Below are 26,432 nucleotides of genomic sequence, written 5' to 3'. Positions count from 1 at the left end.
ATTTTAGTATTTCAAAGTGTCCATGGACTCCATGATGTCATGGACACCGGGCTCACTTCCTTCCTGAACTACAATTCCCACAATGCTTTGGTCCACTGCTCCTCCTTGTGGATAGGGAGAGGGCTGTCTTACTGAGACAACATGTAGTCCAGGAAGGAAGTGAGCCCAGTGTCCATGACATCATGGACTCTTTGAAATACTAAAATATCTAAACGCATAAAAAACCCAGGAAAGTGTTTTTGTCTCCCAAACATCATTAAAATAAGATCTGGTTGCAAAAGAAAAATGCAAGAATTTCCTAAAGATGTATTTTCTACAATGTATAAAATCTGGATAAAGAGTAATGTTGGTGTATGTTTGTGTCTTACAGGTTGATCATGTGACCTTGGTGTCATGCGGTGACCTTGGCTGCAGTCTTCAGGAGATGGCTGGTATTGGTAATAGAGTGTCTACTCGGCTGGGCTGAAACGAATAACGGTGCCAACGAATGCTCTTCCTGAGATTACGAGGCGTACAACCTACGCGGCTCTATTAATACCAGCCATCTTCAACCGAGCGACGGAAGCCCCCCCACGGTACGTACCTGGATTACATGTGGCTGTAGTAGAAACAAGGGCTGTGTCACCATTGCAACATGTTAAGTTGACCATTCATTGTCATACAAAGGATTGCGATTAATAATTGTGTTTGCTGTTGAACATATGAATTAGGGCTGGGCGATATGACGATATATATCGTATTTTCGATAGAAAATGTCTATCACGAAAAAAAAGCTATATCGCTTATATCGCCGTTTCGCTTTACGGCAGTATTTTACGTCACAGCGCTTATATACGGCATGCCCAGCAGCCCACCGCGCGCACTGAAAACAGTGAGCCAACACCTTTCGGATGTCTTCTCTATTATATACTCTAAGGCCAACACGACCACAACACAAGCCGAGGTGGTGCTTGCACCTAAAAGAGGGGCAACGTCTTCCATTGTATGGATATGGAAGTGGTTTTGATTACATGAAGGGAGATGATGGCTGACGAGATTCAGAGCGGTGTAAGGGGCACGTTCGGAAATACCACACCGGAGCGAACTCATCTATCAGTTTGCATTGCACAGTGCGCCTAGTGCGCTATTTCCGAACGCGCCCTAAAGTAACCGGTCATTCACTGTTATAAATGCAGGTTTCATGTTGGGTCAAATTGATAAATTGCGTGAGCCACGCATGTTTTACACAGTTGAACAATAAGCTTGTCCGTCGTCGGGTGCACTGCAAACTTCTTCCAAGACGAAGACGTTCCTCTTACCTGTGCAGTCCTCCTGCTGCGTGCGTGTCTGTCTTGTTTTATTGTTCCAAATAAATTATTCCATTTGAAAAGTCCTTAATTCAGCAACAGCTTACAACAACAACACAAGACGCTGACTTTGTTGTGATCATCAAAAAAAAAGGAAAAGAAAAAGCCCCACTCGTCCCAGACTCCCATATACGATCGCGTTCTCTCTCACTCTCTCTCTCACTCTATCGCCTGTAGTCAATTAAACATCGTTAAGCTGCCCAACGTCTTTAACAAACTAAACTATAACTACAACAGAACATGTTGATTCCCTATACAGAGCTTAAATGAACTGAAACAACTGTAGTGACAAACTGTGACATGAGATATTTATTTTTTCCTTAAGCCAATTTAATGCAGACACAGGCCTGTACTTATGTGTCTGAATGGCAACGTCTTATTTCTTTCTTTTTTCTTTTTAATTGTCATAATAATAATTATTATTAATAATACTAATAAAACTTTATTTGTATAGCACCTTTCATGACATGAAATGCAGCTCTCAAAGTGCTTTACAGAGCAATGGAGAAAAAAAGAAAAGCAAGGCAACGACATTAAAAAACAAGCAGTGATGCAATACAGTGAGGACATGAATAACAAAAAATAAAAGATCAATTAAAAGCAATGTTGTAGAAGTGGGTCTTGAGCTGTGCTTTAAAAATGTCTACAGAGGCTGAACAATTGAGTTCAGCCTCTAATTATTATTATATACATTTTATTTTGTAATATTTTTGTACTTGCTTTGGGCCTGTCTGTGCATGGGAAGGGCATCAGTATTATATTCATATAAGTAGACTGGATAATGTGAATTTAATTGTTTTTTGAGTGGTGCAACCATTATAGACATTAGCTATGTGTGTCCCTGTCCCTGTATCCGAGCACGGAAATAGCATAACTATTGTCACCACCAAGTGTCACTGTTGTGCAGCCTAACACAGACAGAGGCCAGGGAGGAGAGCTTGTACAGTACAGTACAGTACAGTACAGTACAGTACAGTACAGTACAGTACAGTACAGTACAGTACAGTACAGTACAGTACAGTCCAAGTACAGTAAAGTACTCGACCTGAACAAAAATCAATTATTTTAGATAAAAAAATAGGTATCGTAAAAAATATGCTATATCGTGAGTATATCGTTATCGTGATAAAATAAATTCTATATCGTGATATGAGATTTTGTCATATCGCCCAGCCCTAATATGAATATGAAGTTTCCTTTTTAGCTTTTAGGCTTCATAAAATAAATGGTTGCACAAGGCAGATTATAGCCCTAGAATGTGTGTAATAATGGTGACACAGCCCTGTCAGTGACTGTTATGACTTCCAAAATGTCATCCTGTAGGCCGACAACTAATTGTCTTTTCCCCTGCCATTTCAGAAAGTCAAGCTGACTGGAGGTGTGAACTCTATGCTGTTGCCACTGCTGGGTGAACTCTATGCTGTTGCCACTGCTGGGTGAACACTTTGCTGTTGCCACTGCTGGCTGCTGTTAGCAGTGAAGGTTAGTTAACCGTCTGATTCCTGCTGCTTGTTTAAGTGGGCTACATGCTACCATACCGTAGGTTGTCTTTCGTGCCATGTATAGTTTCACTTAATTTGTGTGTGTATAATGCCAGTCCACATCACCGTTATGTGATGTTTGTGGAGGCATGTGATTTATTTATCGTTTAACATAATTTACGGGTAAAGTCTGTCCACATCCACATCACATGCGCCCCATTGGACCAGGAGGTAAACACCACACCCCTTTAAACTCTATCTCTGGGCTCTCATTGGACGAGGAGGTAAACGCCACACCCCTTTAAACTCTATGCATGGTTCTCATTGGACCAGGAGGTAAACACCACACCCCTTTAAACTCTCTGGGTTCTCATTGGACGAGGAGGTAAACACCACACCCCTTTAAACTCTATATCTGGTCTCTCATTGGACGAGGAGGTAAACGCCACACCCCTTTAAACTATATGCATGGCTCTTATTGGACCAGGAGGTAAACACCACACCCCTTTAAACTCTATATCTGGGCTCTCATTGGACGAGGAGGTAAACGCCACACCCCTTTAAACTCTGCATGGTTCTCATTGGACCAGGAGGTAAACGCCACAAACGAACAAAAACAAAACATTTATTTACAGTTTGTTTTACACAAACAGTGTGAAAATAGCCAATCTACAGTACGAGCTTATAGATTGGCTATTTTCAGTTATCCCCCCCTCCCCCCACACACACACACACACACACACACAAAACAACACCATGTCAATACGAAAGTGAACGAACAAACAAAAGATATATATATTGGATTAATCATATTTATTGTTTTTTCACACATGGTTAATCATATTCTTGATGACATGCATGGTAATTGGTGAAAGGTTTGTGCTCAAACGACCCAGAATATAACATATTTTATTAAAACATATGTCTTTTACATTAGACACCAAAAGCATTTTAAAGTGTTATTCTTGGATCTCTACTTAATAATTATCCATGTGACTTATTGGTTAATTCCTGACATGTCCAAATCATCCCAGTTACTTATCTCAGCTGATCAGCTATTGGGTAAAATAGGACTTATTATAGTCGCACCACATTGTGGCAATGTATTGATATTAAGCATCTTTTCCACGTTTTATTACATTAACATATTATGTCCTGATTAATCTTCCAGCTATATTGTCAATGTGGTTTTTATATCTTACCAGGACCTCTAGTAGGGCTACTACAGTTTATTTTTTTATCTCCTACCAGGACCTCTAGTACTACTGGTTTTATATCCTACGCGGACTGCTAGTACTGCTGGTTTTATCTCCTACCAGGACCTCTAGTAACAGGAGATCAGAACAAGGGTCCCGCTTCGTTCGCTGGAAATGAAGCTTACTTCCAGGTTCTCGTTGAAGCTGCTGTTCCTATATGGCCCAGCAGATGTCTCTATTTCACCTTCTACTGTTTTTAAGACATTATAATCTCAATGGGACTCAATGAGGTTTCGGGCGAACTTTACACTTGATTTTATTACGTTAGTAAACGTAATCTTTTCAATCGCTAGTTTAAAGTATTCTTTTAATCATCATGACGCGTTTAGTAAATTATGTTCGCATTCATTTTAAAATGAATGATAAAGTAGGCCTATAAGGATACGTTTCTAGGCTTTCTACTGCGGTTCAACCGGGGCGAAGACCAGCCCTTGATTTGCTTGCAGCCAATAGGATTAATTTCCGGTTGCATTTGTGGACCGGACATAGAAGAGGCTGCAAATGGGCTTAATTTCCTGCCTATGTGTAGAGGAGTCTATGGTCTACATGGATCAGAACCCATTGCGTCGACGTTAATCAATGCGCGCGTTTTTTTTTTTAACCCTCAAAGAATCGTACGAAGAAGGAACACACAGAGTTCCATCCCTCCGCGCAGTAAGCCTGAACGGGCTCCATGTCGCTCATCTCCATGTCTCCTACAAAACCGGCCCTGTCTTCCTCCTCCTCGTCCGTCGTCTCCGACATCCTTCCGCCTGCGCCTCCTTTCTCCTGTCCTCCTCCCGCCCCCCTCCTCTCCTCCTCCCCGGCTCCGCGCGAGGCCAGCTTCATGTGGGCCTCCGCGGGTGCTTTGCTGCAGCTCTTGGCTCGCAGCAGCTTGTGGCGCCCGCCGCAGGCGTGGTGGCGTTTCTTCAGCCGGCCCACCAGCTGCTTCCAGTAGAGGCTGGGCCGCAGCGCGTAGGACTCGCACAGCGCCGGTCGGCCCGCGTAGCGACACCAGTACCTAGGAGACACCACCAGCGACACTTTCATTCTCCATATAAATAATCAATCATTTCAGTAGCAAGAGCTTCAAAATGTCTTCTAAATCTAGTCAACAAGGCCTGCAGTATAGGCAGGAAATGAGGGAGAAACTGTAACCAACTCAACTTTAACGACTGTTAAAGTTAAGTTTTTAAGTTTTCATGTAATGCACGGCAAGACTACGGTCAACGTAGGTCATTAATATTATTGGGTGGGTCAGTCGTGTAACTTTCCCGACGTTAAGCTGTGTTCAACAACACAACCATGCAAAAATAAGCTATGAAGTGACGAAAGCTTGCCCAGCTTAGCAACAGTTGCTACAGTATAACTACCGGTATTTGGATTGGCATTGGACAATCTGTCCTACTGGACCAGTAGAGTGACCAGTACCTGTGTTGATGCTGTCCTACTGTTGGACCAGTAGAGTGACCAGTACCTGTGTTGCCGCTGTCCAACTGGACCAGCAATAGAGTGACCAGTACCTGTGTTGCTGCTGTCCAACTGGACCAGCAATAGAGTGACCAGTACCTGTGTTGCTGCTGTCCAACTGGACCAGCAATAGAGTGACCAGTACCTGTGTTGCCGCTGTCCAACTGGACCAGCAATAGAGTGACCAGTACCTGTGTTGCCGCTGTCCAACTGGACCAGCAATAGAGTGACCAGTACCTGTGTTGCTGCTGTCCAACTGGACCAGCAATAGAGTGACCAGTACCTGTGTTGCTGCTGTCCAACTGGACCAGCAATAGAGTGACCAGTACCTGTGTTGCCGCTGTCCAACTGGACCAGCAATAGAATGACCAGTACCTGTGTTGCCGCTGTCCAACTGGACCAGCAACCGAGTGACCAGTACCTGTGTTGCCCTTGTCCTACTGGACCAGCAATAGAGTGACCAGTACCTGTGTTGCTGCTGTCCTCCTGGACCAGCAATAGAGTGACCAGTACCTGCGTTGCTGCTGTCCTCCTGGACCAGCAGTAGAGTTACCAGTACCTGTGTTGCTGCTGTCCGGCGGCTCCAGATGTGAACTGCACCAGCAGAGTGACCAGTACCTGCGTTGCTGCTGTCCGTCTCCAGAGGTGCACTGGACCAGCAGAGTGACCAGGCCGTCTCCAGATGTCTCCCAGGTGCAGCGGTGTCCGTCCAGGGTGCTCAGTTCTCCTGAGCCGCCACCAGGGGGCACAGAGCGGTCCCTGCTGCTGCCTGTGGTGGAAAGAATGATTTTAATAAGACATTCTGCATAATGAGTATATGTTCTACTTTTGGTTCTCTTTGAGTATAGTATATATTTGGATACCAATACTTTTGCACACATTTTTTATTCCAGTTTTACTTGCTATATTGCAGTATTGATACAAATTGTGAGTACTTTTTCCACCCCTGCTATACTTCTACACATTAAAAACACTATGTGAGTGTACATACTTCCTCCGCTGGTGTGAAGAGGGGGTCCGCTGGACACCTCGCTGCTGCGAGGCTTGGCTTCGGACAGGCCGGGGAGGAAGATGAAGATTGTCCAGAGCATGCTGTTCATGGTGGCTGAGGAGGACAGCAGAGAAGGATGACCCTTACAGTACGTTTTAACAGCAGGCGACAGCCAGACGAATTTTCAGAAAGTGTCAATGGGACCCGACAACTACTGGCGATAGAGGTGGTAGCAGGCGAACAGGCGATGGTCGAAAAGTGGGCGGAGGAACGTCGGCCGAAAAGATACAAATAATTCATCTTTTGGGGCGAGTCGGCCGGCGATAGTGGGCGATTGGTGGATAGTCAATGAAATTCAAGCGACGCTCGCCGTTGGTCTCCCGCCATTTGGTTCCATGTGTGTACACTCTGTCACTCTCAGAGTTACCTGTTATGGTCCTTCAGGACTATAGAGCTCTTTATGTGTTTCTGCTAATATTTTGACCCCGACTACATACTGACAGCCACACCTCCTCAATAACACAAAGATTCTATACTTATTGTCTCCACCAGGCCGAAGGCATGTGGGGAGAGTATGTTTTGCACTCCGTCCGTCCGTGTGTCCGTCCGTCCGTCCGTGTGTCCGTGAGCAGCTAATCTCGGCCACCGTTAACCCGGTCGATGCCAAATTTTGCACACACACTCCCTGGATGCCAACGATGAACCTCTGCCCCAAACTTTCCAGAACGGCCTGTTATAGCGCCACCAGGAGGCCGCTTTGTGCAAAACAAGTTTTTGCACAGTACACCTGCAGACTTTGTCCAAACATCACGCAAATTGGTACACAGTCTCTCTAGAGCCATTCAACGAAACCGGTCTTTCAGATTTCTCACACTCCATCCTGATTGGTTAAGATTGGCTTCCAAAGTTCACAGGAGTGCTCAGTTTCAAATAAAATGCTGCAAATCATGAACACATCGCGTGATTTCCGTGAAATTGTGCACCCACATTCCCACTAGGCCGAGGACGAAATGCCACATGAACAATTTCAACTCAGACTCAAGGTGGCGCTATAACTGGCCGAAAAGTGTTTTTACCTCTAACTGCACGGATCTGTGGATAACTTTGTATGCCAACTCCCTAGAGGCCAAGGAAAAACCTTTGCCTGGAATTTTTCACATCTGCTCTTTATAGCGCCACCAGGAGGCCGACATATGTAAAACACATTTTCTATTATTACTCCTTTTTATCCAAATTTCACGCAAATCGGTATACACTATCTCCATAGTCATGTGATCAACACGGAGCAGCACCATTTCCCATCTTCCATCCTGATTGGCTAAGATTGGCTTCCAAAGCTCACACGATTCGTCCATTTCGAAAAAAGGCCACAAATCACAAACAGTGTGCAATTTCCGTTAAATTATACACGCACATTTTCACTAGGCCGAGGACGACATGCCACAATTTTTTCCTCAAAATCAGCCTCACGGTGGCGCTATAACAGGCCAATTCCTGTGTTTAGCTATAACTGCATCGATCTGTATACAACTTATGTATGCACACATGGAAAAACATTGTACCTGCATCCCTCCAACACGAACCTCCGGCCCAAATCTTCAACAGCCTGTTATAGCGCCACCATGAGGCCACAACCTGACCTGCCCTGGTGGAGACCTGTGCCGATTGGAACTTTGTCTAGTTTATAACATATAGTCTAACTATTCTTTAAGAGTAAGGCGGCTTGTTGTGTTTACTTCATACCAGTGGTTTATAACCAGTGGTTTTCAACCAGTGGTCCGGGGACCACCGGTGGTCCTTGAGGGGGTTTCCGGGGGGGTCCTCATGCATACAGCAAAGGTAGTTAACATATAGCATCAAAATCGGTTTAACCACTTTGACATGACATCTGTTTTTGAATATAATATTTCTACAAGCCATAGTGCAATGTGTCGTTGTTTTGACATTTATAACAACGCAGATCTTGTACAGGGGTCCCTGTTACAAGCTATCAGACGGGGGTCCCTGCAACAAGCTATAGCTTCAGAAGGGGGTCCCTGCTACAAGCTATAGCTTCAGATGGGGGTCCCTGCTACAAGCTATAGCTTCAGATGGGGGTCCCTGCTACAAGCTATAGCTTCAGATGGGGGTCCCTGCTACAAGCTATAGCTTCAGATGGGGGTCCCTGCTACAAGCTATAGCTTCAGATGGGGGTCCCTGCTACAAGCTATAGCTTCAGATGGGGGTCCCTGCTACAAGCTATAGCTTCAGATGGGGGTCCCTGCTACAAGCTATAGCTTCAGAAGGGGGTCCCTGGGGGTCCGCGACCAAAATACATGACATGAAAAAGTTTGAGAACCACCACTATAAAGCTGTGTGCTTCGGCGCGTGTGTGTGCGTGCGTGCGTGTGTGTGTGTGATGTGCAATGGAAGGGTCTTACCATGTGTCGGGGTGGTGGTCCTATAGCTGTCTGGCTGACCAGGACGAGATGGAGGCACAGGCATGAAGGGTGACGGAATAAACCCCCTCCTCGTGTGTGTGTGTGTGTGTGTGTGTGTGTGTGTGTGTGTGTGTGTGTGTGTGTGCGTGCGCGCGCGCGCGTGCCTTTCTTCTTTGGATTGACAAGACAATAGATTCAGATCGATTAATATAAAAAACGTGGATATTTTTTAGTCTCGTTCCAATTGTTATTATTTTGTTAGTGTGTTGTTGTTGGGTAATTCTATGTAACTCTTTAGATTCGATGCTTTCCCTCAAAACGTCTTTTGACCCCCCCAAATAAAATCAGGACTTCTTTATGAAGGAAGGGGGCGGAGTGTGGGTGAGTGCGTGTGCGTGCGTATGTGTGTGTGCGTATGCGTGCGTGTGTGTGTGTGTGTGTGTGTGCGCACTGCACACATAGGGGGTTTGACCCAAATAGCCGTTCTTTGTCTGGAGGAGGGAGGCGAGGAGGGTCCTTGCATTCTACACTCTGTATCCCGGCAACCCCCTCAAAGATTTGAGGCACATTTTCACGACTTTTCAAAAATAGCAGACCTACAAGCTCGTAGCGCAGCACTCGGTGCCACGCTATGAGCTTGTAGATCTGCTATTTTTCAACAGCTAAAGCATAACATAAGCATAACATAATGCTAAACCAAAAGGGGTTCCCACCCAAAATGGGTTAATTGTAAAGTATAATTGTGATGCAAATGGGATACAATAACACCAAAGGATGCCACTGTGTATAATACCTTTCATTGTGCCGTTTGTTTTTAGCATTGAAATTTGTGACTATAGTTCATGGTCAGATCAGAGCCATCTAATTGAAGAGTTACGACATTGAGGGGGCAGAAACCGAACGCTGTTTATGAAGCCTGAACTCGCTGTTTATGAAGCCTGAACTGAGACAAGCTGGAGTTGGAAATACATTGTTTTTAACGAGGGTGGCGCAAATAAGAGCTATTTTAAGCGTGTGTGCAACATGCCAGCTGTTTCAAAGTATTGTACAGTAACAAATAAAGTCTCTGTAATGTATGTTGTACGATTACTACAAAACAATCTAAAATAAAGGGGTTTAAGAACATTAAAGCTGGGCTGTTGCCTGAGTCCAATGCATTTCTGACTACTTCCGGTCCAGGACTTGTCCCAGTTGGTTGTCCCCATTCTCAATAGAAGTCTATGTACTGTAGGAGAGCCGCCATTGGACTGAAGCCCCATGAAGTGAACGCAGTTTGCGTAACTCTATATCTAAGGCTCTGGGTCAGATGTACAGAGATTAAAGGACTGACAGTGTCTCTCTTTCTGCTGTTCGGTTCCCTCCAGAGAAACGCTCTGGTCTCCCGTCCCCCGTCCCCCTGCCGAAGACACGAGACCCTGTCCTAAACCAGCTCCTTCAGAGGACGGAGAGAGACAACAACCGGAGACGGGAGGACAGCCGGGACGATCTGAAGACATCGTCGACTTTGTGACACAGTGAAGAATGGATGCACTGACTGACCGTGTCGACGGCTTTGTCTTTGTCTTATACATTTATAGTGATTCATGTCAGCACTTTGTGTAAACGGTTGTTGTGAAAAGTGCTACAAAAATAAAGGCTCACACTGCTTCCATGTGTCCATACCGGTTTTAAATAGCTAATGTGCAAATGATCTCCTTAAATACAATAATGTATGAAGCAGACATTATTTATTAAACATTGATGAACTGAGACACAGTTGGTACACCTGCTGTCCAATTGTTAGAGGTTTATTCCATACAATACATGTATTGTCTCCGCCAGGTGGTGCAACCACTACATTAAGTAGCTTTGTGTGTGCCTGGCTGCCTGACACCTACACCTGATGATTTCAGGTGTATCAGTACAGTACAGTACAGTACAGTAGAGGGACCCCCTGGGGACCCCCACACGGTAACTGTCATTTCTCCACCATTTCGGAGCTATATAGACACGTCAATATGATTGGTTGTGTTTGCACGCCCACACGGTGATAGACAGACGGTCCCATCCAATCATCTACCAAGTATCTTGAAAAAAAGGAACAGCCCCGTCATCGAATTTGCTTCCGAGATCCCAGATCCCAATAAGCTGTGAAACAAATTTGTGTAGCAAGCTTCTTGGATCCGGCAGCGTCAGGTTAGAACGCTACTATATTAGCCAAGAAAGAAATGCAAGCATTACAGACAGTATTCAAATCAGCCTCATGATGGCGCTATAATTATAACAGCTCTATTCATGTTTGTTTATTTTAAGAACCGAAAACTGTTGTCTATACACACACACACACACACACACACACACACACCATAGACTGTGAAAAATATGGACAAAGCGTTCTCCGGGTCTTATATGGACGTAAAATGAAGCCTGTCAGTCCTTGAACTGTAAGTCGCCATCTTTGTAGATCCGTTTGGGCCCAGCTGGCCATGCTGGCCCAGATAACGAGGCGGGACTTCCCCCCTTCTTCTTCGTTGGTTTTTATTTTGACTCGAACGGGGGGTGGCTCCCGATCATAGACTGTAACGGTAGCCACGCCCCTCAGAACATACGTGACTTTATGGTCTTTGTTTTAAATAAATGGGACCATAGTTTTCCAAAAAGAATATTATGACATGAGAAATGAGACTTTAAGACTAGTGACTGGAAGCAGAAAGTATTCATGACCATGTTTATTAAGGTAATACAGTCTAGGTGAAGTTGGGCCCAAATACATGGACCTCTATGGAGCTATGGGTTTTTTTGGGCCCAATGACAGCGCCACAACAGGCCATTATATGAACTTTCAGGAAGTCCCGATTTCCTTAGTGGCTTCATAAAATATCTGTCTGACTGCCCCCCTGACACACACACACACACACACCGGTAATTGGATGACAGGAGATTAGTAAATCCTCCTGCTGTCATGTTAGTGACATTAGCAACACACTGACACACACAGTGCTGTTGGTCTGCTGGTGACTGGGTGAGTACACTGTGAATATACGTTTCTCATTTAGTTTACATTCTCTATTCAACATGATGACTTTTCATTTAACTATACGCGCACTTGAACCCCAGCATTCCAATTCTCGGGGGAACATTCGCCAAAAACGTGTGTGCCAACGTGTCACACCGTGGCATATTTTGAGCTTGTATCAGCTATGTATGGCAAAGAGATTTGGTTTAATAGACGGAAGAAAGGCTCAAAGTACAGAGACAAGACAACTCATGTCCAGTACACTCTAGAGCAGGGGTTTTCAACGTTTTTCAACCCAAGGACCTTCTAGCTGAGAGAGAGATGAAGCAGGGATGCAGATTAAACCTTTTCGTAGATTTCATAGACGTGTTTGATAGCACTATCATCAGTGTTGTATTGTCATGATTTAACCACTTAAACACTCAATACTTGACCATTCTTTGCTCTGCTCGTTTTTCCTCTACACCAAACCTCTTTGCAACGCCTTGCAGTGTGAGGCCTTGTGATCTATAGATCTGCTATTTTTGGATGAAGCTTTCTTATGGAAAAACACATCCAGAGCCTGGAATAAAGAAGGCGCTGGAGCAACTCGGATGATTGGAGCCGTTTTAGTTTTACTAGCAGGGTGCTTCAGGGCACAGAAAAACAAAACAACAATGTTTGGTCATCCGATCACATCTTCGTCAGGTCATGCAGAAATGCCAGGGAGCGGGTGATTTATAAACAGGTGAGAGCCGAGCATATAGAGCATGCCATGGAATTAGCCAAAGTCCAGAGCCAATGTCTACACGTGGAAGATTAACCCAGTTACAAATTACTACACCATGACATGCAGACTGAATAGGGTGAATCGACATTATAATGCTTATGTGAAGCCCAGTCATAGCAAAACGCATCCAGAAGCTTATGTGAAACCCAGTCGTAGAGTAGCAAACACACATCCAGAACCTTATGTGAAACCCAGTCGTAGAGTAGCAAACACACATCCAGAACCTTATGTGAAACCCAGTCGTAGAGCAGAAAAACACATCCAGAACCTTATGTGAAACCCAGTCGTAGAGCAGCAAAACACATCCAGAACCTTATGTGAAACCCAGTCGTAGAGCAGCAAAACACATCCAGAACCTTATGTGAAACCCAGTCGTAGAGCAGCAAAACACATCCAGAACCTTATGTGAAACCCAGTCGTATAGCAAAACACATCCAGTGAAATACATGACATGGCATATGGCACTCTTCACTTAGTTCTTGTAGTTGAAGAACTACAAGAACTACACAGAACTCATACGTTGGTCCGACGTGGCTGGTTAACTCTCACGCATGGCTCCCGACATGCGTTGCCATTTAAGACAGTGGTTCCCAAACCTTTTCATGTCAAGGACCCCCAAATTGACACTGATGAGCCCGTGGACCCCCATTTGAAAAAGATATGCCAGGGACCCCCCCAAGAGAAGGATTTGACGGCTCTTAGCAGTGATTCAGGGACCCCCATAAGAGAAGATTCTGATGGCTCCAGCAGTGATTCACAACCCGTTTAATTTCAAGGACCCCCAGCTTGACATGGATATTAGTCTACAGACCCCCGTTTAATGTAATTTATATCTCTGGGACCCCCGATTGATATTGTAAAATCAATGTTAATGTAACTTTCAGAGTTACAGACCCAAAAGGGTCCATTTGGTTCCAAACTATCTTTTAGCTGGGTACCCCCTGGAACTCCCTCAAGGACGGACCACAAGCGTGGCCGGTTAAAACTCACCCATGGCTCCTGACATGCGTTGCCGCGGTTAAAACTCACCCGTTGCTTCCCTGTGAGGTTAAGGTTAGAGTACATGCACAAATACATGCACCCGTATCATTATTATGATACTTTGTTTGTGACAGATCTCACAGTCCAGACAGACAGGTTGGGACATTATTATGATACTTTGTTTGTGACAGATCTCACAGTCCAGACAGACAGGTTGGGACATTATTATGATACTTTGTTTGTGACAGATCCCACGGTCCAGACAGACAGGTTGGGACATTATACTTTGTTTGTGACAGATCCCACGGTCCAGACAGCCAGGTTGGGACAGCATGGTCCCTCCCGTCTTGAGCCCTGGGGCGCGCCTCGCCCGCAGCCCCTCACAGAGAGTGACCCTGAAGGTGGAAGGAACCAACTTCATGGTGGACCCGGTTCTGTTCACCGCCCACCCCAACACCATGCTGGGAAGGTACAGTACCCTGTTCTGTTCACCGCCCACCCCAACACCATGCTGGGAAGGTACAGTACCCTGTTCTGTTCACCGCCCACCCCAACACCATGCTGGGAAGGTACAGTACCCTGTTCTGTTCACCGCCCACCCCAACACCATGCTGGGAAGGTACAGTACCCTGTTCTGTTCACCGCCCACCCCAACACCATGCTGGGAAGCATAGGCGGCGGGTGCGTTTTACGTTTGGGTAGGCTATAGAATTGCGTTGGGGGGGGATTCTCGCGGCCGAGCGGAGCGAGGCCGCCGCCGCGGATTTATTTATTTATTTATTTCCCAGATGGTCTAAAAATGAGTTATTTAGCATACTTTTACCAATGAATTAGCCTATACACAGACAACGACTTTTGGAAGTATTTTTCTCAAGTCTCGAGTCAGTCAGTCAGTGACAGTGTAGATTACCCGGCGGTGTTGGCGTGTTGCTGCCCCTCCGGGAGTCGCGGCTCATGGCTCTCCACAGACGGCACAGAGACAGCAGTCACTCCACTGAACGTGCCAGTGTTGCTGCAGTGGTGTGAACTGTGAACCGTGCGGGCCCTGGCGCTGCTGAGTTCTGACACCTTCTATAATGCTGCGCACATATATTATATATATAAAAAAAATACCCAGCATAATTTTTGGGAAGGCTAAGCCTTCCCTAGCCTTATGCACCCGCCGCCTATGCTGGGAAGGTACAGTACCCTGTTCTGTTCACCGCCCACCCCAACACCATGCTGGGAAGGTACAGTACCCTGTTCTGTTCACCGCCCACCCCAACACCATGCTGGGAAGGTACAGTACCCTGTTCTGTTCACCGCCCACCCCAACACCATGCTGGGAAGGTACAGTACCCTGTTCTGTTCACCGCCCACCCCAACACCATGCTGGGAAGGTACAGTACCCTGTTCTGTTCACCGCCCACCCCAACACCATGCTGGGAAGGTACAGTACCCTGTTCTGTTCACCGCCCACCCCAACACCATGCTGGGAAGGTACAGTACATGTCAAGGACAATTATATGTAATATGCTGCCGACCCCCGTCTGAAAATGTTGTTCCAGGGACCCTCGAGAAGCAAAGATTTGAGTTAAAAACTGAAACTCTGAAAGAATATATATTCAGATTTAAGGCACATTTTCATGATTTTTCAAAAATAGCAGACCTACAAGTTCATAGCGTGGAACTCGCTGCCGCACTATGAGCTTGTAGATCTGCTATTTTTCAATAGCTAAAGTATAACATAATGCTTAAAACACCAAAAGGGGTTCCCGCCCAAAATGTGTTAAAACAAATATTTAGAAAATACTCAAAATAGATAAATTAACTAAGAACTAATGTTTTCAAATGATTGTAGTGGGAGTTAAAGTGCAATATTTGTCTCTGAGAGTAGAAGTAAAAGTATAAAAATTTGGAAATACTCAAGTAAAGTCAAAAGAATACCTCAAAAGTGTACTTAAGCACAGTACTTTAAGGTAAATGTTACCCATACAATTAGCTGCAGCTGCAGTAGTAACTGGAAAACAAACAATTCTTTTTTTTAACCATGCACCTCTACACCAAATCGCTTCGTTGAAAGTAGCAGATCTTTAGAAGTGGCTTGCAGAACCGCTATAGTCCCCTATATACGCCACAGAAGTAATTCTTTCTATTGAAAATCCCTTAGGGAAATATTAGATTGCGACATTCCGTCAGATATACACTCTGTGTCGTTTATGATAGAGTCACATTTGATAACAACTTTTGGATACATTAGTACTTTTTTTAGTATTGCCGTATTATTACTTTTTCTCCGTCAGTTGATGCTTCAAATCCATATCGGTAAAATCGGTTAAAATTATAAGATCTTGTGTGTTTCAGGATGTTCGGCGCAGGTCGACAGAACAACTTCACCCGTCCAAACGCCAAGGGAGAATATGAGGTCGCTGACGGTGTTGGAGCAAACATCTTCAGAGTGGTCCTGGTACGCACGCACGCACGCACGCACGCACGCACACACACACACACACACACACACACACACACACACACACACACACACACACACACACACACACACACACACACACACACACACACACACACACACAAAGTTCCGGTTGGGGTTAGGGGTTTAGAATTGGACATTTTGAAGTTAAATGTTATATTATGTAATTATAATATTATACTATTATTAATATATCCTTGCAAGTATAGTAATACAAACACGTGTGTGTGTGTGTGTGTGCGCGTGTGCGTGCGTGCGTGCGTACACAGGACTATTACAGAGAGGGGGTCCTGCGGTGCCCAGAGGGGGTCCCGCTGGCTGAGCTCAGAGAGGCCTGTGACTACCTCTGCATCTCTTTTGATTACAGCACAGTGCGCTGTCGAGACCTCAGTGAGTATAGACTGACCTCCTGATTACAGCACAGTGCGCTGTCCAGACCTCAGTGAGTATAGACTGACCTCCTGATTACAGCACAGTGCGCTGTCCAGACCTCAGTGAGTATAGATAGACTGACCTCCTGCTTACAGCACAGTGCGCTGTCCAGACCTCAGTGAGTATAGATAGACTGACCTCCTGATTACAGCACAGTGCGCTGTCCAGACCTCAGTGAGTATAGATAGACTGACCTCCTGATTACAGCACAGTGCGCTGTCCAGACCTCAGTGAGTACAGACTGACCTCCTGATTACAGCACCGTGCGCTGTCCAGACCTCAGTGAGTATAGACTGACCTCCTGATTACAGCACAGTGCGCTGTCCAGACCTCAGTGAGTATAGACTGACCTCCTGATTACAGCACAGTGCGCTGTCCAGACCTCAGTGAGTACAGACTGACCTCCTGAAACGTTCCTCACTATCGTCTCGTGTACCCGTACTGCCAGACATTGCCATGGTTCACATCTCAACCGTGTGTGACGGATTTCTCCATTTACAGATTGTCAGATTTCAAATATGAAGTGCTTAACCCATGGCCATGGAAGCTATAGTTTTGCATGCGCCAGCAGAAGGACCTGCAGTATCTTCTGTATTGTTCAATAAAAAGCATTTTTATCCGTTTGGTGGCCATTTTCTCTGTTTTATCACCATATGCTTTCAACTACGCGACGAGGTATGTATTGCACTCTGATACATAATATGAGCCATGAAATGAGATGAAAATGCGTTTTATTTAACAATACGGAAGGTACGGCTACTTCTGCTGGCGTGTGCACTATGTTATAACTTCTGTGTGCCATATAAGCACTTCATATTAGAAATCTGAACATCTTTGGTTCACTTTTAAACACTGTCATGGCAGTCTTTACCGCAATCAGCCATGTTTTAGTGAATGAAAGATCTGCTCTGTAAAGCACTTTGCGCTGAAATGAAATCTGCTCTATAAATAAAGTTTATAATTATTATTATTATTTTATTAACGTGCAGCAATGAAATGTCAATCAGATGGAAGTGGTGAACGAAGCAAACCTGTGCTGTGTGTGACCTTCCCAAGGTGCACTGCTCCACGAGCTGTCCAATGACGGCGCCAGGTGTCAGTTTGAGGCGTTCCTGGCGGAGCTGATTGTGCCCGTCATGGTGTCGAGCGCCCGCGAGGGAGAGAGAGAGTGTCACATCGTGGTGCTGAGTGACGACGACTCGGTGGACTGGGACCTCGACAACCCCCCGCCTATGGGAGAGGAGTATTCACAGAGTGAGTTAACCCCCCCGCCTATGGGAGAGGAGTATTCACAGAGTGAGTTAACCCCCCCCCCCCCCCCCCCCCCCGCCTATGGGAGAGGAGTATTCACAGAGTGAGTCAATCCCTCCGCCTATGGGAGAGGAGTATTCACAGAGTGAGTTAACCCCCCCCGCCTATGGGAGAGGAGTATTCACAGAGTGAGTTAACCCCCCTGCCTATGGGAGAGGAGTATTCACAGAGTGAGTTAACCCTCCAGCCTATGGGAGAGGAGTATTTGATAGGTATTTTCTATGCATTTTGGTGGTATTTTGTGGGTGGATGGTCAGTGACTCCTTTGACCTTTTAATCTGGTTGCCCTGTGCTCCACTCATATGTAGATATTATTACTTCACGCTGTCTCAGCATCTAGTTAGTAAGAATTATTATTGCACTGTCTGTCTCGCTCTGCGAGCCTGCCCTGCATGTAACTGACCTTGAAGGCCAGGCGCTCCGTTATCAGCTCGTTGCCATAGCCACCTGCCCAGCCTCTGGGCTTTCCCGGACTATACTTGAATTATGAACATACATTGGTTAGGATGCTCCTCTGTATTGCCACGTCTATTTTGTACCATTCTCCATTTTGAGTAAAGAAGTATAAATACCCAATGCCATTTTGGAACGGCATTGAGAGACCACGTTGGACCGGCCCTGCGGGGTCGGTCTAATTTGATTGCTGAATATGTGGATCTTGTTCTGTCTCTCTGAATCAATATAAAATATGACTAAAAACCTCACTCTGAATGGACATCTCCTCTGTGGTGGACTCAAGGTAAACATTTTGGTATGTAAAAGGTAATTCTCCTAGAGTAACATTATTTATATTGGCTATTTACTTAAAGTATCCTGGTTAAAGTTAAGTATATATTGTAATTCGATTACTTCTAAAAGTATTTCCAGAGTTCCGGTGTTTCGGAGCTCGAAGCTATTTATAGTAACTATTTTTAATACAGTCCTTGTCTTTATAGTCTTAAAAACTATATGGTGGAAAAATACCCATCAGTATTCACAGAGTGAGTTAACCCCCCCGCCTATGGGAGAGGAGTATTCACAGAGTGAGTTAACCCCCCCCCCCCCCCCCCCCACACCTATGGGAGAGGAGTATTCACAGAGTGAGTCAATCCCTCCACCTATGGGAGAGGAGTATTCACAGAGTGAGTCAATCCCTCCGGCCTATGGGAGAGGAGTATTCACAGAGTGAGTCAATCCCCCGCCTATGGGAGAGGAGTATTCACAGAGTGAGTTAACCCCCCGCCTATGGGAGAGGAGTATTCACAGAGTGAGTTAACCCCCCCGCCTATGGGAGAGGAGTATTCACAGAGTGAGTTAAAAACCCATTTAGTTAATCCTGACAGTTTTCTGAAATACCTACAGTCAGGTCCGGAAATATTTGGACAGTGACACAATTTTCATAATTTTGGCCCTGTACGGTACCACAATGGATTTGAAATTAAACACTCGAGATGCAATTGAAGTGCAGAATTCCAGCTTTAATTTGAGGGTATTTACAACAAAATTGAAAGAAGGGTTTAGGAATTGCAACAATTTTCAAACATAATCCCCTCATTTTAAAGGACCTTAAGTAATTGGACAAATGAATATAATCATAAACAAAATGTTCATTCTTAATACTTTGTTGAAAAGCCTTTGCAGGCGATGACTGCCTGAAGTCTAGAACCCATGGACATCACCAAACGCTGGGTTTCCTCCTTTTTGATGCTTTCCCAGGCCTTCTCCATACTTTTCTCTTCCCATCATTCTGGAACAGCATTCTTTGGACAGATGAAACTAAGATCAACCTGTACCAGAATGATGGGAAGAGAAAAGTATGGAGAAGGCTTGGAACGGCTCATGATCCGAAGCACACCACATCATCTGTATAACATGGTGGAGGCAATGTGATGGCATGCCGGGCATGGGCATGCATGGCTTCCAATGGCACTGGGTCACTAGTGTTTATTGATGATGTGACAGCAGACGGAAGCAGCCTCATGAATTCTGAAGTCTATAGGAACATTCTGTCTGCTCAGATTCAGCCAAATTCAGCAAAGTTGATTGGACGGCGCTTCACCATACAGATGGACAATGACCCAAAACATACTGCGAAAGCTTCCCAGCAGTTTTACAAGGCAAAGAAATGGAAAATTCTACAATGGCCGAGTCAATCACCTGATCTGAATCCGATCGAGAATGTATTCCACTTGCTTAAGAGAAAACTTAAGGCAGAAAGACCTGCAAACAAACAACAACTGAAGACAGCTGCAGTCAAGGCCTGGGAAAGCATCAAAAAGGAGGAAACCCAGCGTTTGGTGATGTCCATGGGTTCTAGACTTCAGGCAGTCATCGCCTGCAAAGGCTTTTCAACAAAGTATTAAGAATGAACATTTTGTTTATGATTATATTCATTTGTCCAATTACTTAAGGTCCTTTGAAATGAGGGGATGTTGTTTGAAAATTGTTGCAATTCCTAAACCCTTCTTTCAATTTTGTTGTAAATACCCTCAACTTAAAGCTGGAATTCTGCACTTCAATTGCATCTCGAGTGTTTCATTTCAAATCCATTGTGGTACCGTACAGGGCCAAAATTATGAAAATTGTGTCACTGTCCAAATATTTCCGGACCTGACTGTATGTTTCTAGATCAATATTTAATCTCAAGGACTCATTACATGTAATTGCCCGCCGACCCCCATCATGTTGTTCCAGGGGTAACCCCAGAAGCAAAGATTTGAGTTAAAATCGGTCGCTCTGAAAGGATATTCCAAGGTTTACGCCACATTTTCACGTTTTTTCAAAAATAGCTTAAAACACCAAAAGGGGTTCCCACCCAGAGTCAAACCTCCGCCTATGGGAGAGGAGTATTCACAGAGTTGTTGTTGTTGTTTCACGGTTAGGTTTCTGGTTCTCCAATGTCTTGAGGTACGAGCCGGTAATTAGGCGCAGTTTTTGTGAGGTTATAATAACCCCGCCCTATGGTAGTATAGCCGGCGCTGTAAAACAAGCGTCCCATCAGTGCCCATCGAAACCCAGGCTCCCGGTTTGATTTCAGTGCCACGAAATACAGCTTTCTGTCTGTGTCCCTTTTATGCCCATATTTAGAGATGATCAATATGTCAGGCCTCAAAGTACTGTGATAAATAATGGGTACAAAGAGCTGTGAACATATCTGATCTACAAGCACAGAGTGCTTCACAGGGCGATGCATACTGAACTGAACTTCTACATGCACTAAACTTATATCATCATTGTGTTAATGTTTGTGTAATGTTGTGTTTATTGTGCTCATGTTATTGTGTACAGTTGTGTACAGCACCAAACTCTTCCGCTTCTTCAAATACATCGAAAACAGAGATGTTGCCAAAACCCTGCTGAAGGAGAGAGGACTGAAGAACATAAGGATTGGAATAGAAGGTAATACATTCATATTCTGTTGTTGCAACCTATATATATTCATTGTTAAAAAAAAATAGAGTATACATTTTTATTAAAATCAAATGATTACCATGTTTTGTCCTGGAGGAGATGTAAATTGAAAATGAGGCCGATTCTACCAATGCCTTCTAAATCAGTAACTCTCAAACTTTCAGTACTTTTCAAAAAAATATATAAAAAAATCACACCTGTGTGAACTGAGTGGTGCAACTCCCCTCTCTCTCCCCCCTCTCCCCTCTCCCCACCCCCCTCTCTCTCTCTCTCTCTCTCTCTCTCTCTCTCATTAACAGTGCAGCACTAATACTATCTCTCTCTCTCTGTTTCTGGCACATCAGCGCCCCTACTGGTACTCATAGTCATTGGCTCATTAACCAACACATAGGTGAACACGGACATTGCTGTTCCTTGGAGTGGTTGCACCACTCAAAAAAAATGCGAATAGCCTACGCTAAACTCTGAAATGAGAGATGCTTTCCTGGTTTTAATAGGTTAGAATGATCACAACAGTAGGGAGGGACCACCAGTGGACCTTGACCTTCATGGGGTTCCAGATGATCCCCAGCTAAATGATGGAGAGTTGGTAACCAAATGGACCCTAGATCTATTTATGACATCTGCATTACTTACAACTTACAAGAAGCCTACACAACTAGAGAATGTTGAAGAATTGTTATTTTGATTGTCTCTCCAACGTTTGCCTGTTGTCTTTCCTAGTATTATGGTATCACATCAATACAACATGGAATTGTGGACAAAGTCGTATCCAACAACAACAAAATATTCTAAGTTTTGGGTCTGAGAGGCTAAATCTCCCCCTACTTGGGAGTAGGGGGAATACTGGTGAGGTTTTATTTATTTTTAAAGAAAGAGAAAAATCCACAAACATGCAATGACTACCATGAAACGCACCTACTGGTAATTATATGTATGTACCATGTACCTATGTATGTATTATGCAATGTGTCACTGCAAAGATGTGGAATAAAAAATATATATATGAAAGAAAACCACTGGGTTAGATGGACTCGTTGGATTAACCCACTTATTAACCCTTTATTTCCCAGGATACCCCACCTGTAAGGAGAAGGTGAAACGGCGTCCGGGTGGGAGGTCAGAGGTCATCTATAACTACGTGCAGCGTCCCTTCATCCAGGTCAGAACACATAAACACTGCCTTGAGACGATCTACGAGCTCCCATGTGGAACACGGCGCGAGCTTGCAGCAATTTATTTTGCTCGATTTTAACAACCTGAATACAATCCAATGGTGGAGCTTGTTGCACAGAAAACAAATTATACCTGCTGTGTGATGTGACAATAAAGCTGATTCTGATTGATTCTAACTGAAATGTGAAGTGGTCTTTTAAAGGCATAGAAGACCTACAGACAGTATACAGTATGTATCTGACTTCTCCCTGTGTTTGCATAACAAAACAAATACATTACCCATCATTCCCCTCTGTTATGTAAACACAGGGCAAAGTTATATAGTTTGCCTTTAAGAAAGGTGCTAAAGTTGTATTATTGTTGTTGTTGTTGTCATCATCAGATGTCATGGGAGAAGGAAGAAGGGAAGAGCCGTCACGTTGACTTCCAGTGCGTCCGGAGCAAGAGCGTCCCCAACTTGATGACATCGTCATCGTTATCATCGATGCGGGATGGGGACTGCCCCGCCGCCGCCACGCCCAGCCAGCAGGTGGACGAGCTGGACAGACGTATCAGCCCTGACCACCAGAACTCACAAGCATCGCCCAGACTGATCAGCTCTGACAACAACTCACAAGCATCGCCCAGACTGATCAGCTCTGACAACTCACAAGCATCGCCCAGACTGATCAGCCCTGACAACAACTCACAAGCATCGCCCAGACTGATCAGCCCTGACAACAACTCACAAGTGTCGCCCAGACTGATCAGCCCTGACAACAACTCACAAGCATCGCCCAGACTGATCAGCCCTGACAACAACTCACAAGCATCGCCCAGACTGATCAGCCCTGACAACAACTCACAAGCATCGCCCAGACTGATCAGCCCTGACAACAACTCACAAGCATCGCCCAGACTGATCAGCCCTGACAACAACTCACAAGCGTCGCCCACGGTGTTTGTGATGACAGCCAATAATCTGTCACTGTAAATTGACCCATTGTCAGTCTTCGGATTGGTCACCTGCACCCCCTTCCGCCTTGTTCCGCCCTGGCTCCACCTCCGACTTTGATGAATGTCGAAAAAAAAGTATTGCTCTTTTTAGTCCACTACAATTATTTGAACATTTTTGTAACTACTTCATAGATTTGATTAGGCCTTAATCAATTAACATAAAATTGATTTTCAGGCCGGAATACCAATTTTATCCAATCAGGATTAGAGAACTCAGTCCGGATACAGCTTAAAAAGTGAAATTGGAAGTGACAAAATTGGAACTGCAACACTGTTAAAATGAAGCTGATTAATATGTACTCACTACTGATTGGCTGACATTTAGTCACCTATCTCAAAGTCAAAGTCATACGATTTGTCACACATGTTACTGCAGTGAAATTTGTTCTCCGCATTTGACCCATCTCTTGGAGCAGTGAGCCGCAGCCAAGGAGCGGTGAGCTGCAGCCGTGCCGCGCTCGGGAATCAATCATTTGCAGGGAGGCATTGAGTCCCATTTGTACACTCTTTGGTATGACCCGGCCGGGGATCGAACCCCGGCCTCCCAGTTTCAGGGCGGACACTCTAACCACAATTTCACCATTGCTCATAACCACTGCTGGTGGCCAATTGATTGATTGATTGATTGATTGATTGATTGATTGATGAACAGATTGGAGAATTACAGTACATTTCAAGCACAACTCAATACAAAACTGTTAACTGTGGACGACACCATCCATGAAGTATTACACTTGTTTTCTTCTCCCTTCTTCAGTCAGTTAAGTCCTGTGGCTATTTGATCTAATGTAGCCATGTGTACACTCGGAGTACGCAAAAAATACACCTCTATAAAACAATACTTATTTGAACTTTACTATTGATGTCAAAGCTTTACTGAATATTTATTCAAACAGTTTAAAGGGGTAGCCTATTTCACTTTGAAACATGTTTGGTGTTTAGGCTTCTGCTTTCTATTTTGCAAATAGCTACAGTACTTATACCCAGATCAGCAATTTTAAAACAACATTAGTAATCATTCATGTTCTTTTTAAGATCCCCATAGGGTCATCAAAATAACATATTAAACATTTTCTATTATATACTTACAGAGATTAAAATAGGGTGCATTTTGCATCCCAAAATGCAGTTTATAGTAAAGGGACGCAATAAAACAACGACCTCTGCATCCACGGGATGCACTACATACTATTTTTTATTCTAATTTATTTTGCTAGCTTTAGTTATAATAATAATTTATTCTTCTGTGAACATGAATATAACCACATTATAACCATATAAAATTAAAGGGGAGTTAAATGCTACAATTTGTAAAAAAAAATGCCAAATATGACGTCATTGAAGTGGGACTCATAAAATGTCCCTGGGACTCATCTAAAAGACCATCCCAGGACTTATTAAATTGAAAACCTATTTACATCACTGTACTTATACACTAATATAAAATCCACTAAGTATAACTTTAGTGGATTAAGGTCAAATGGGGCCTTATATATGCCTTCAGCGTCACATAATTTTTTCATGTTCTGTTCGCAAGGGGGAGTGGCAGGGTACAGGAGGCTAATCACCTTGCGTGATCTTTTATTCAAAATAACGCAAAGCTGTTTCACTGTGTGTAGATTTCTCAGTATCTTTCAACACAACCCCGCCTGTTTGAGGATGTTATGTTGTTGATCGGATCGTCCCACCGTGTCAGGTGAGCTCTGTTCACCCAGGGCTGTGTTCATTTATATTCTGTACAGGCCTTAGGCCTACAGATCAAACTGTTGGTGCCAGTTTGATATATAACTGAAACTGATGTCCTGAAGATTGACGGTCATGTCGATGAATCATGTCATTCATATGGCCCTGTAGGCCTATACGTGGTTGATTAGGCCTATTTTAAACTGGTGTAAAAACAAATTAACTTCTTTACTTTCATCATGTATTTAGAGAAAAATACATAAATGGTCCTTTATTCCGTTTGTAGGAGGTCTGTCAGTAACCACTTTTCTGCCCAAGTAAACTCACCTTTAAACTCACAAGTTTCGTGTTGACTATTTTACACACACACACACACACACACACACACACACACACACACACACACACACACACACACACACACACACACACACACACACACACACACACACACACACACACACACACACACACACACACACACACACACACACACACACACACACACACACACACACACACAGCTGCTGCTAGAAGGCAGCCCTCGTCTGTGGATTCGTCTACGTATATGGCCTCTCCTTCTTTACATAATAGCCTTGCCTTGATATAGCTAGCCAAATTCCATGTAAAATAATTAAGGCTACAGTACGGATTAAAGAAGGAGAGGTCGTAGACGTCACTTTCCTGGGGGGTTTCCGGGGTGTTCGTCCATCCATCCAGCTGTCAGCTGAGAGAGCCGGTGTTTGTGGTGACAGCTGACTACTGGGAACTTCCGACATAATCGCCGTCGGCCACTTCACTATTTCTTACGGGATTAAAACACGTCTTTATTGAAAACTACGGACAAATACGTTGCACAAGAACTCCGGCAGCCTCTCTAACGTTTGGGGCAAGAAGGTAAGCTTATATTTTGCATTTTGTACACGTTGAGAGCAGTCGCTCGTTCTGAAATGGTGTCTCTGCAGTGTGCACAGGGGAGAGGGGAGTCAGGGGACTGAAAACTCTCGAGAAATACAGATCTACGAGTTTAAATCTTATCTTATAGGCTATAAAATGAAGCTTTTGGACCAACCTGTTCTGTACGTGTGTCACACGTCGTGTGACATGTGGCTGTAGCATCACGGTCAGCCGTTTGTTTTGTTTCCCCAGCAGAGTTTCTAGTGTCTCCATCTCTCGCTCCAACACAAACACTGTGGCTTTGTGCTTCACACAATAAACATGATCAACAACACCACGCTGTTTCACCCAAACACACAACAACATCTCCTGCTCTCCCACCGACGTCA

General features: G+C 44.4%; 2 protein-coding genes across 2 annotated transcripts in view; both read left to right on the top strand.

The window, feature by feature from the left end:
• Positions 1-26,432, top strand: part of LOC310863616 (general transcription factor IIH subunit 1-like) — a 143,636-nt gene that overhangs the window by 69,130 nt on the left and 48,074 nt on the right. The window lies entirely within an intron of this gene.
• On the top strand, positions 14,081-23,440 carry LOC310863036 (BTB/POZ domain-containing protein KCTD20-like; the record flags this gene model as incomplete). The annotated part of the gene is made up of 7 exons (XM_083771159.1): positions 14,081-14,157; positions 16,032-16,134; positions 16,428-16,548; positions 17,647-17,844; positions 21,169-21,279; positions 22,365-22,453; positions 22,850-23,440. Exons 1-7 carry the CDS (start codon positions 14,108-14,110, stop codon positions 23,438-23,440), a joined length of 1,263 nt encoding a protein of 420 aa, XP_083627285.1. The 5' UTR covers positions 14,081-14,107.

This window comes from Protomyctophum parallelum (assembly GCF_964188405.1).
Source record: "Protomyctophum parallelum genome assembly, chromosome: 8".
In the NCBI taxonomy this organism is placed as follows: Eukaryota; Metazoa; Chordata; class Actinopteri; order Myctophiformes; family Myctophidae; genus Protomyctophum; species Protomyctophum parallelum.
This window is presented reverse-complemented; position numbering and strand designations above follow the sequence as displayed.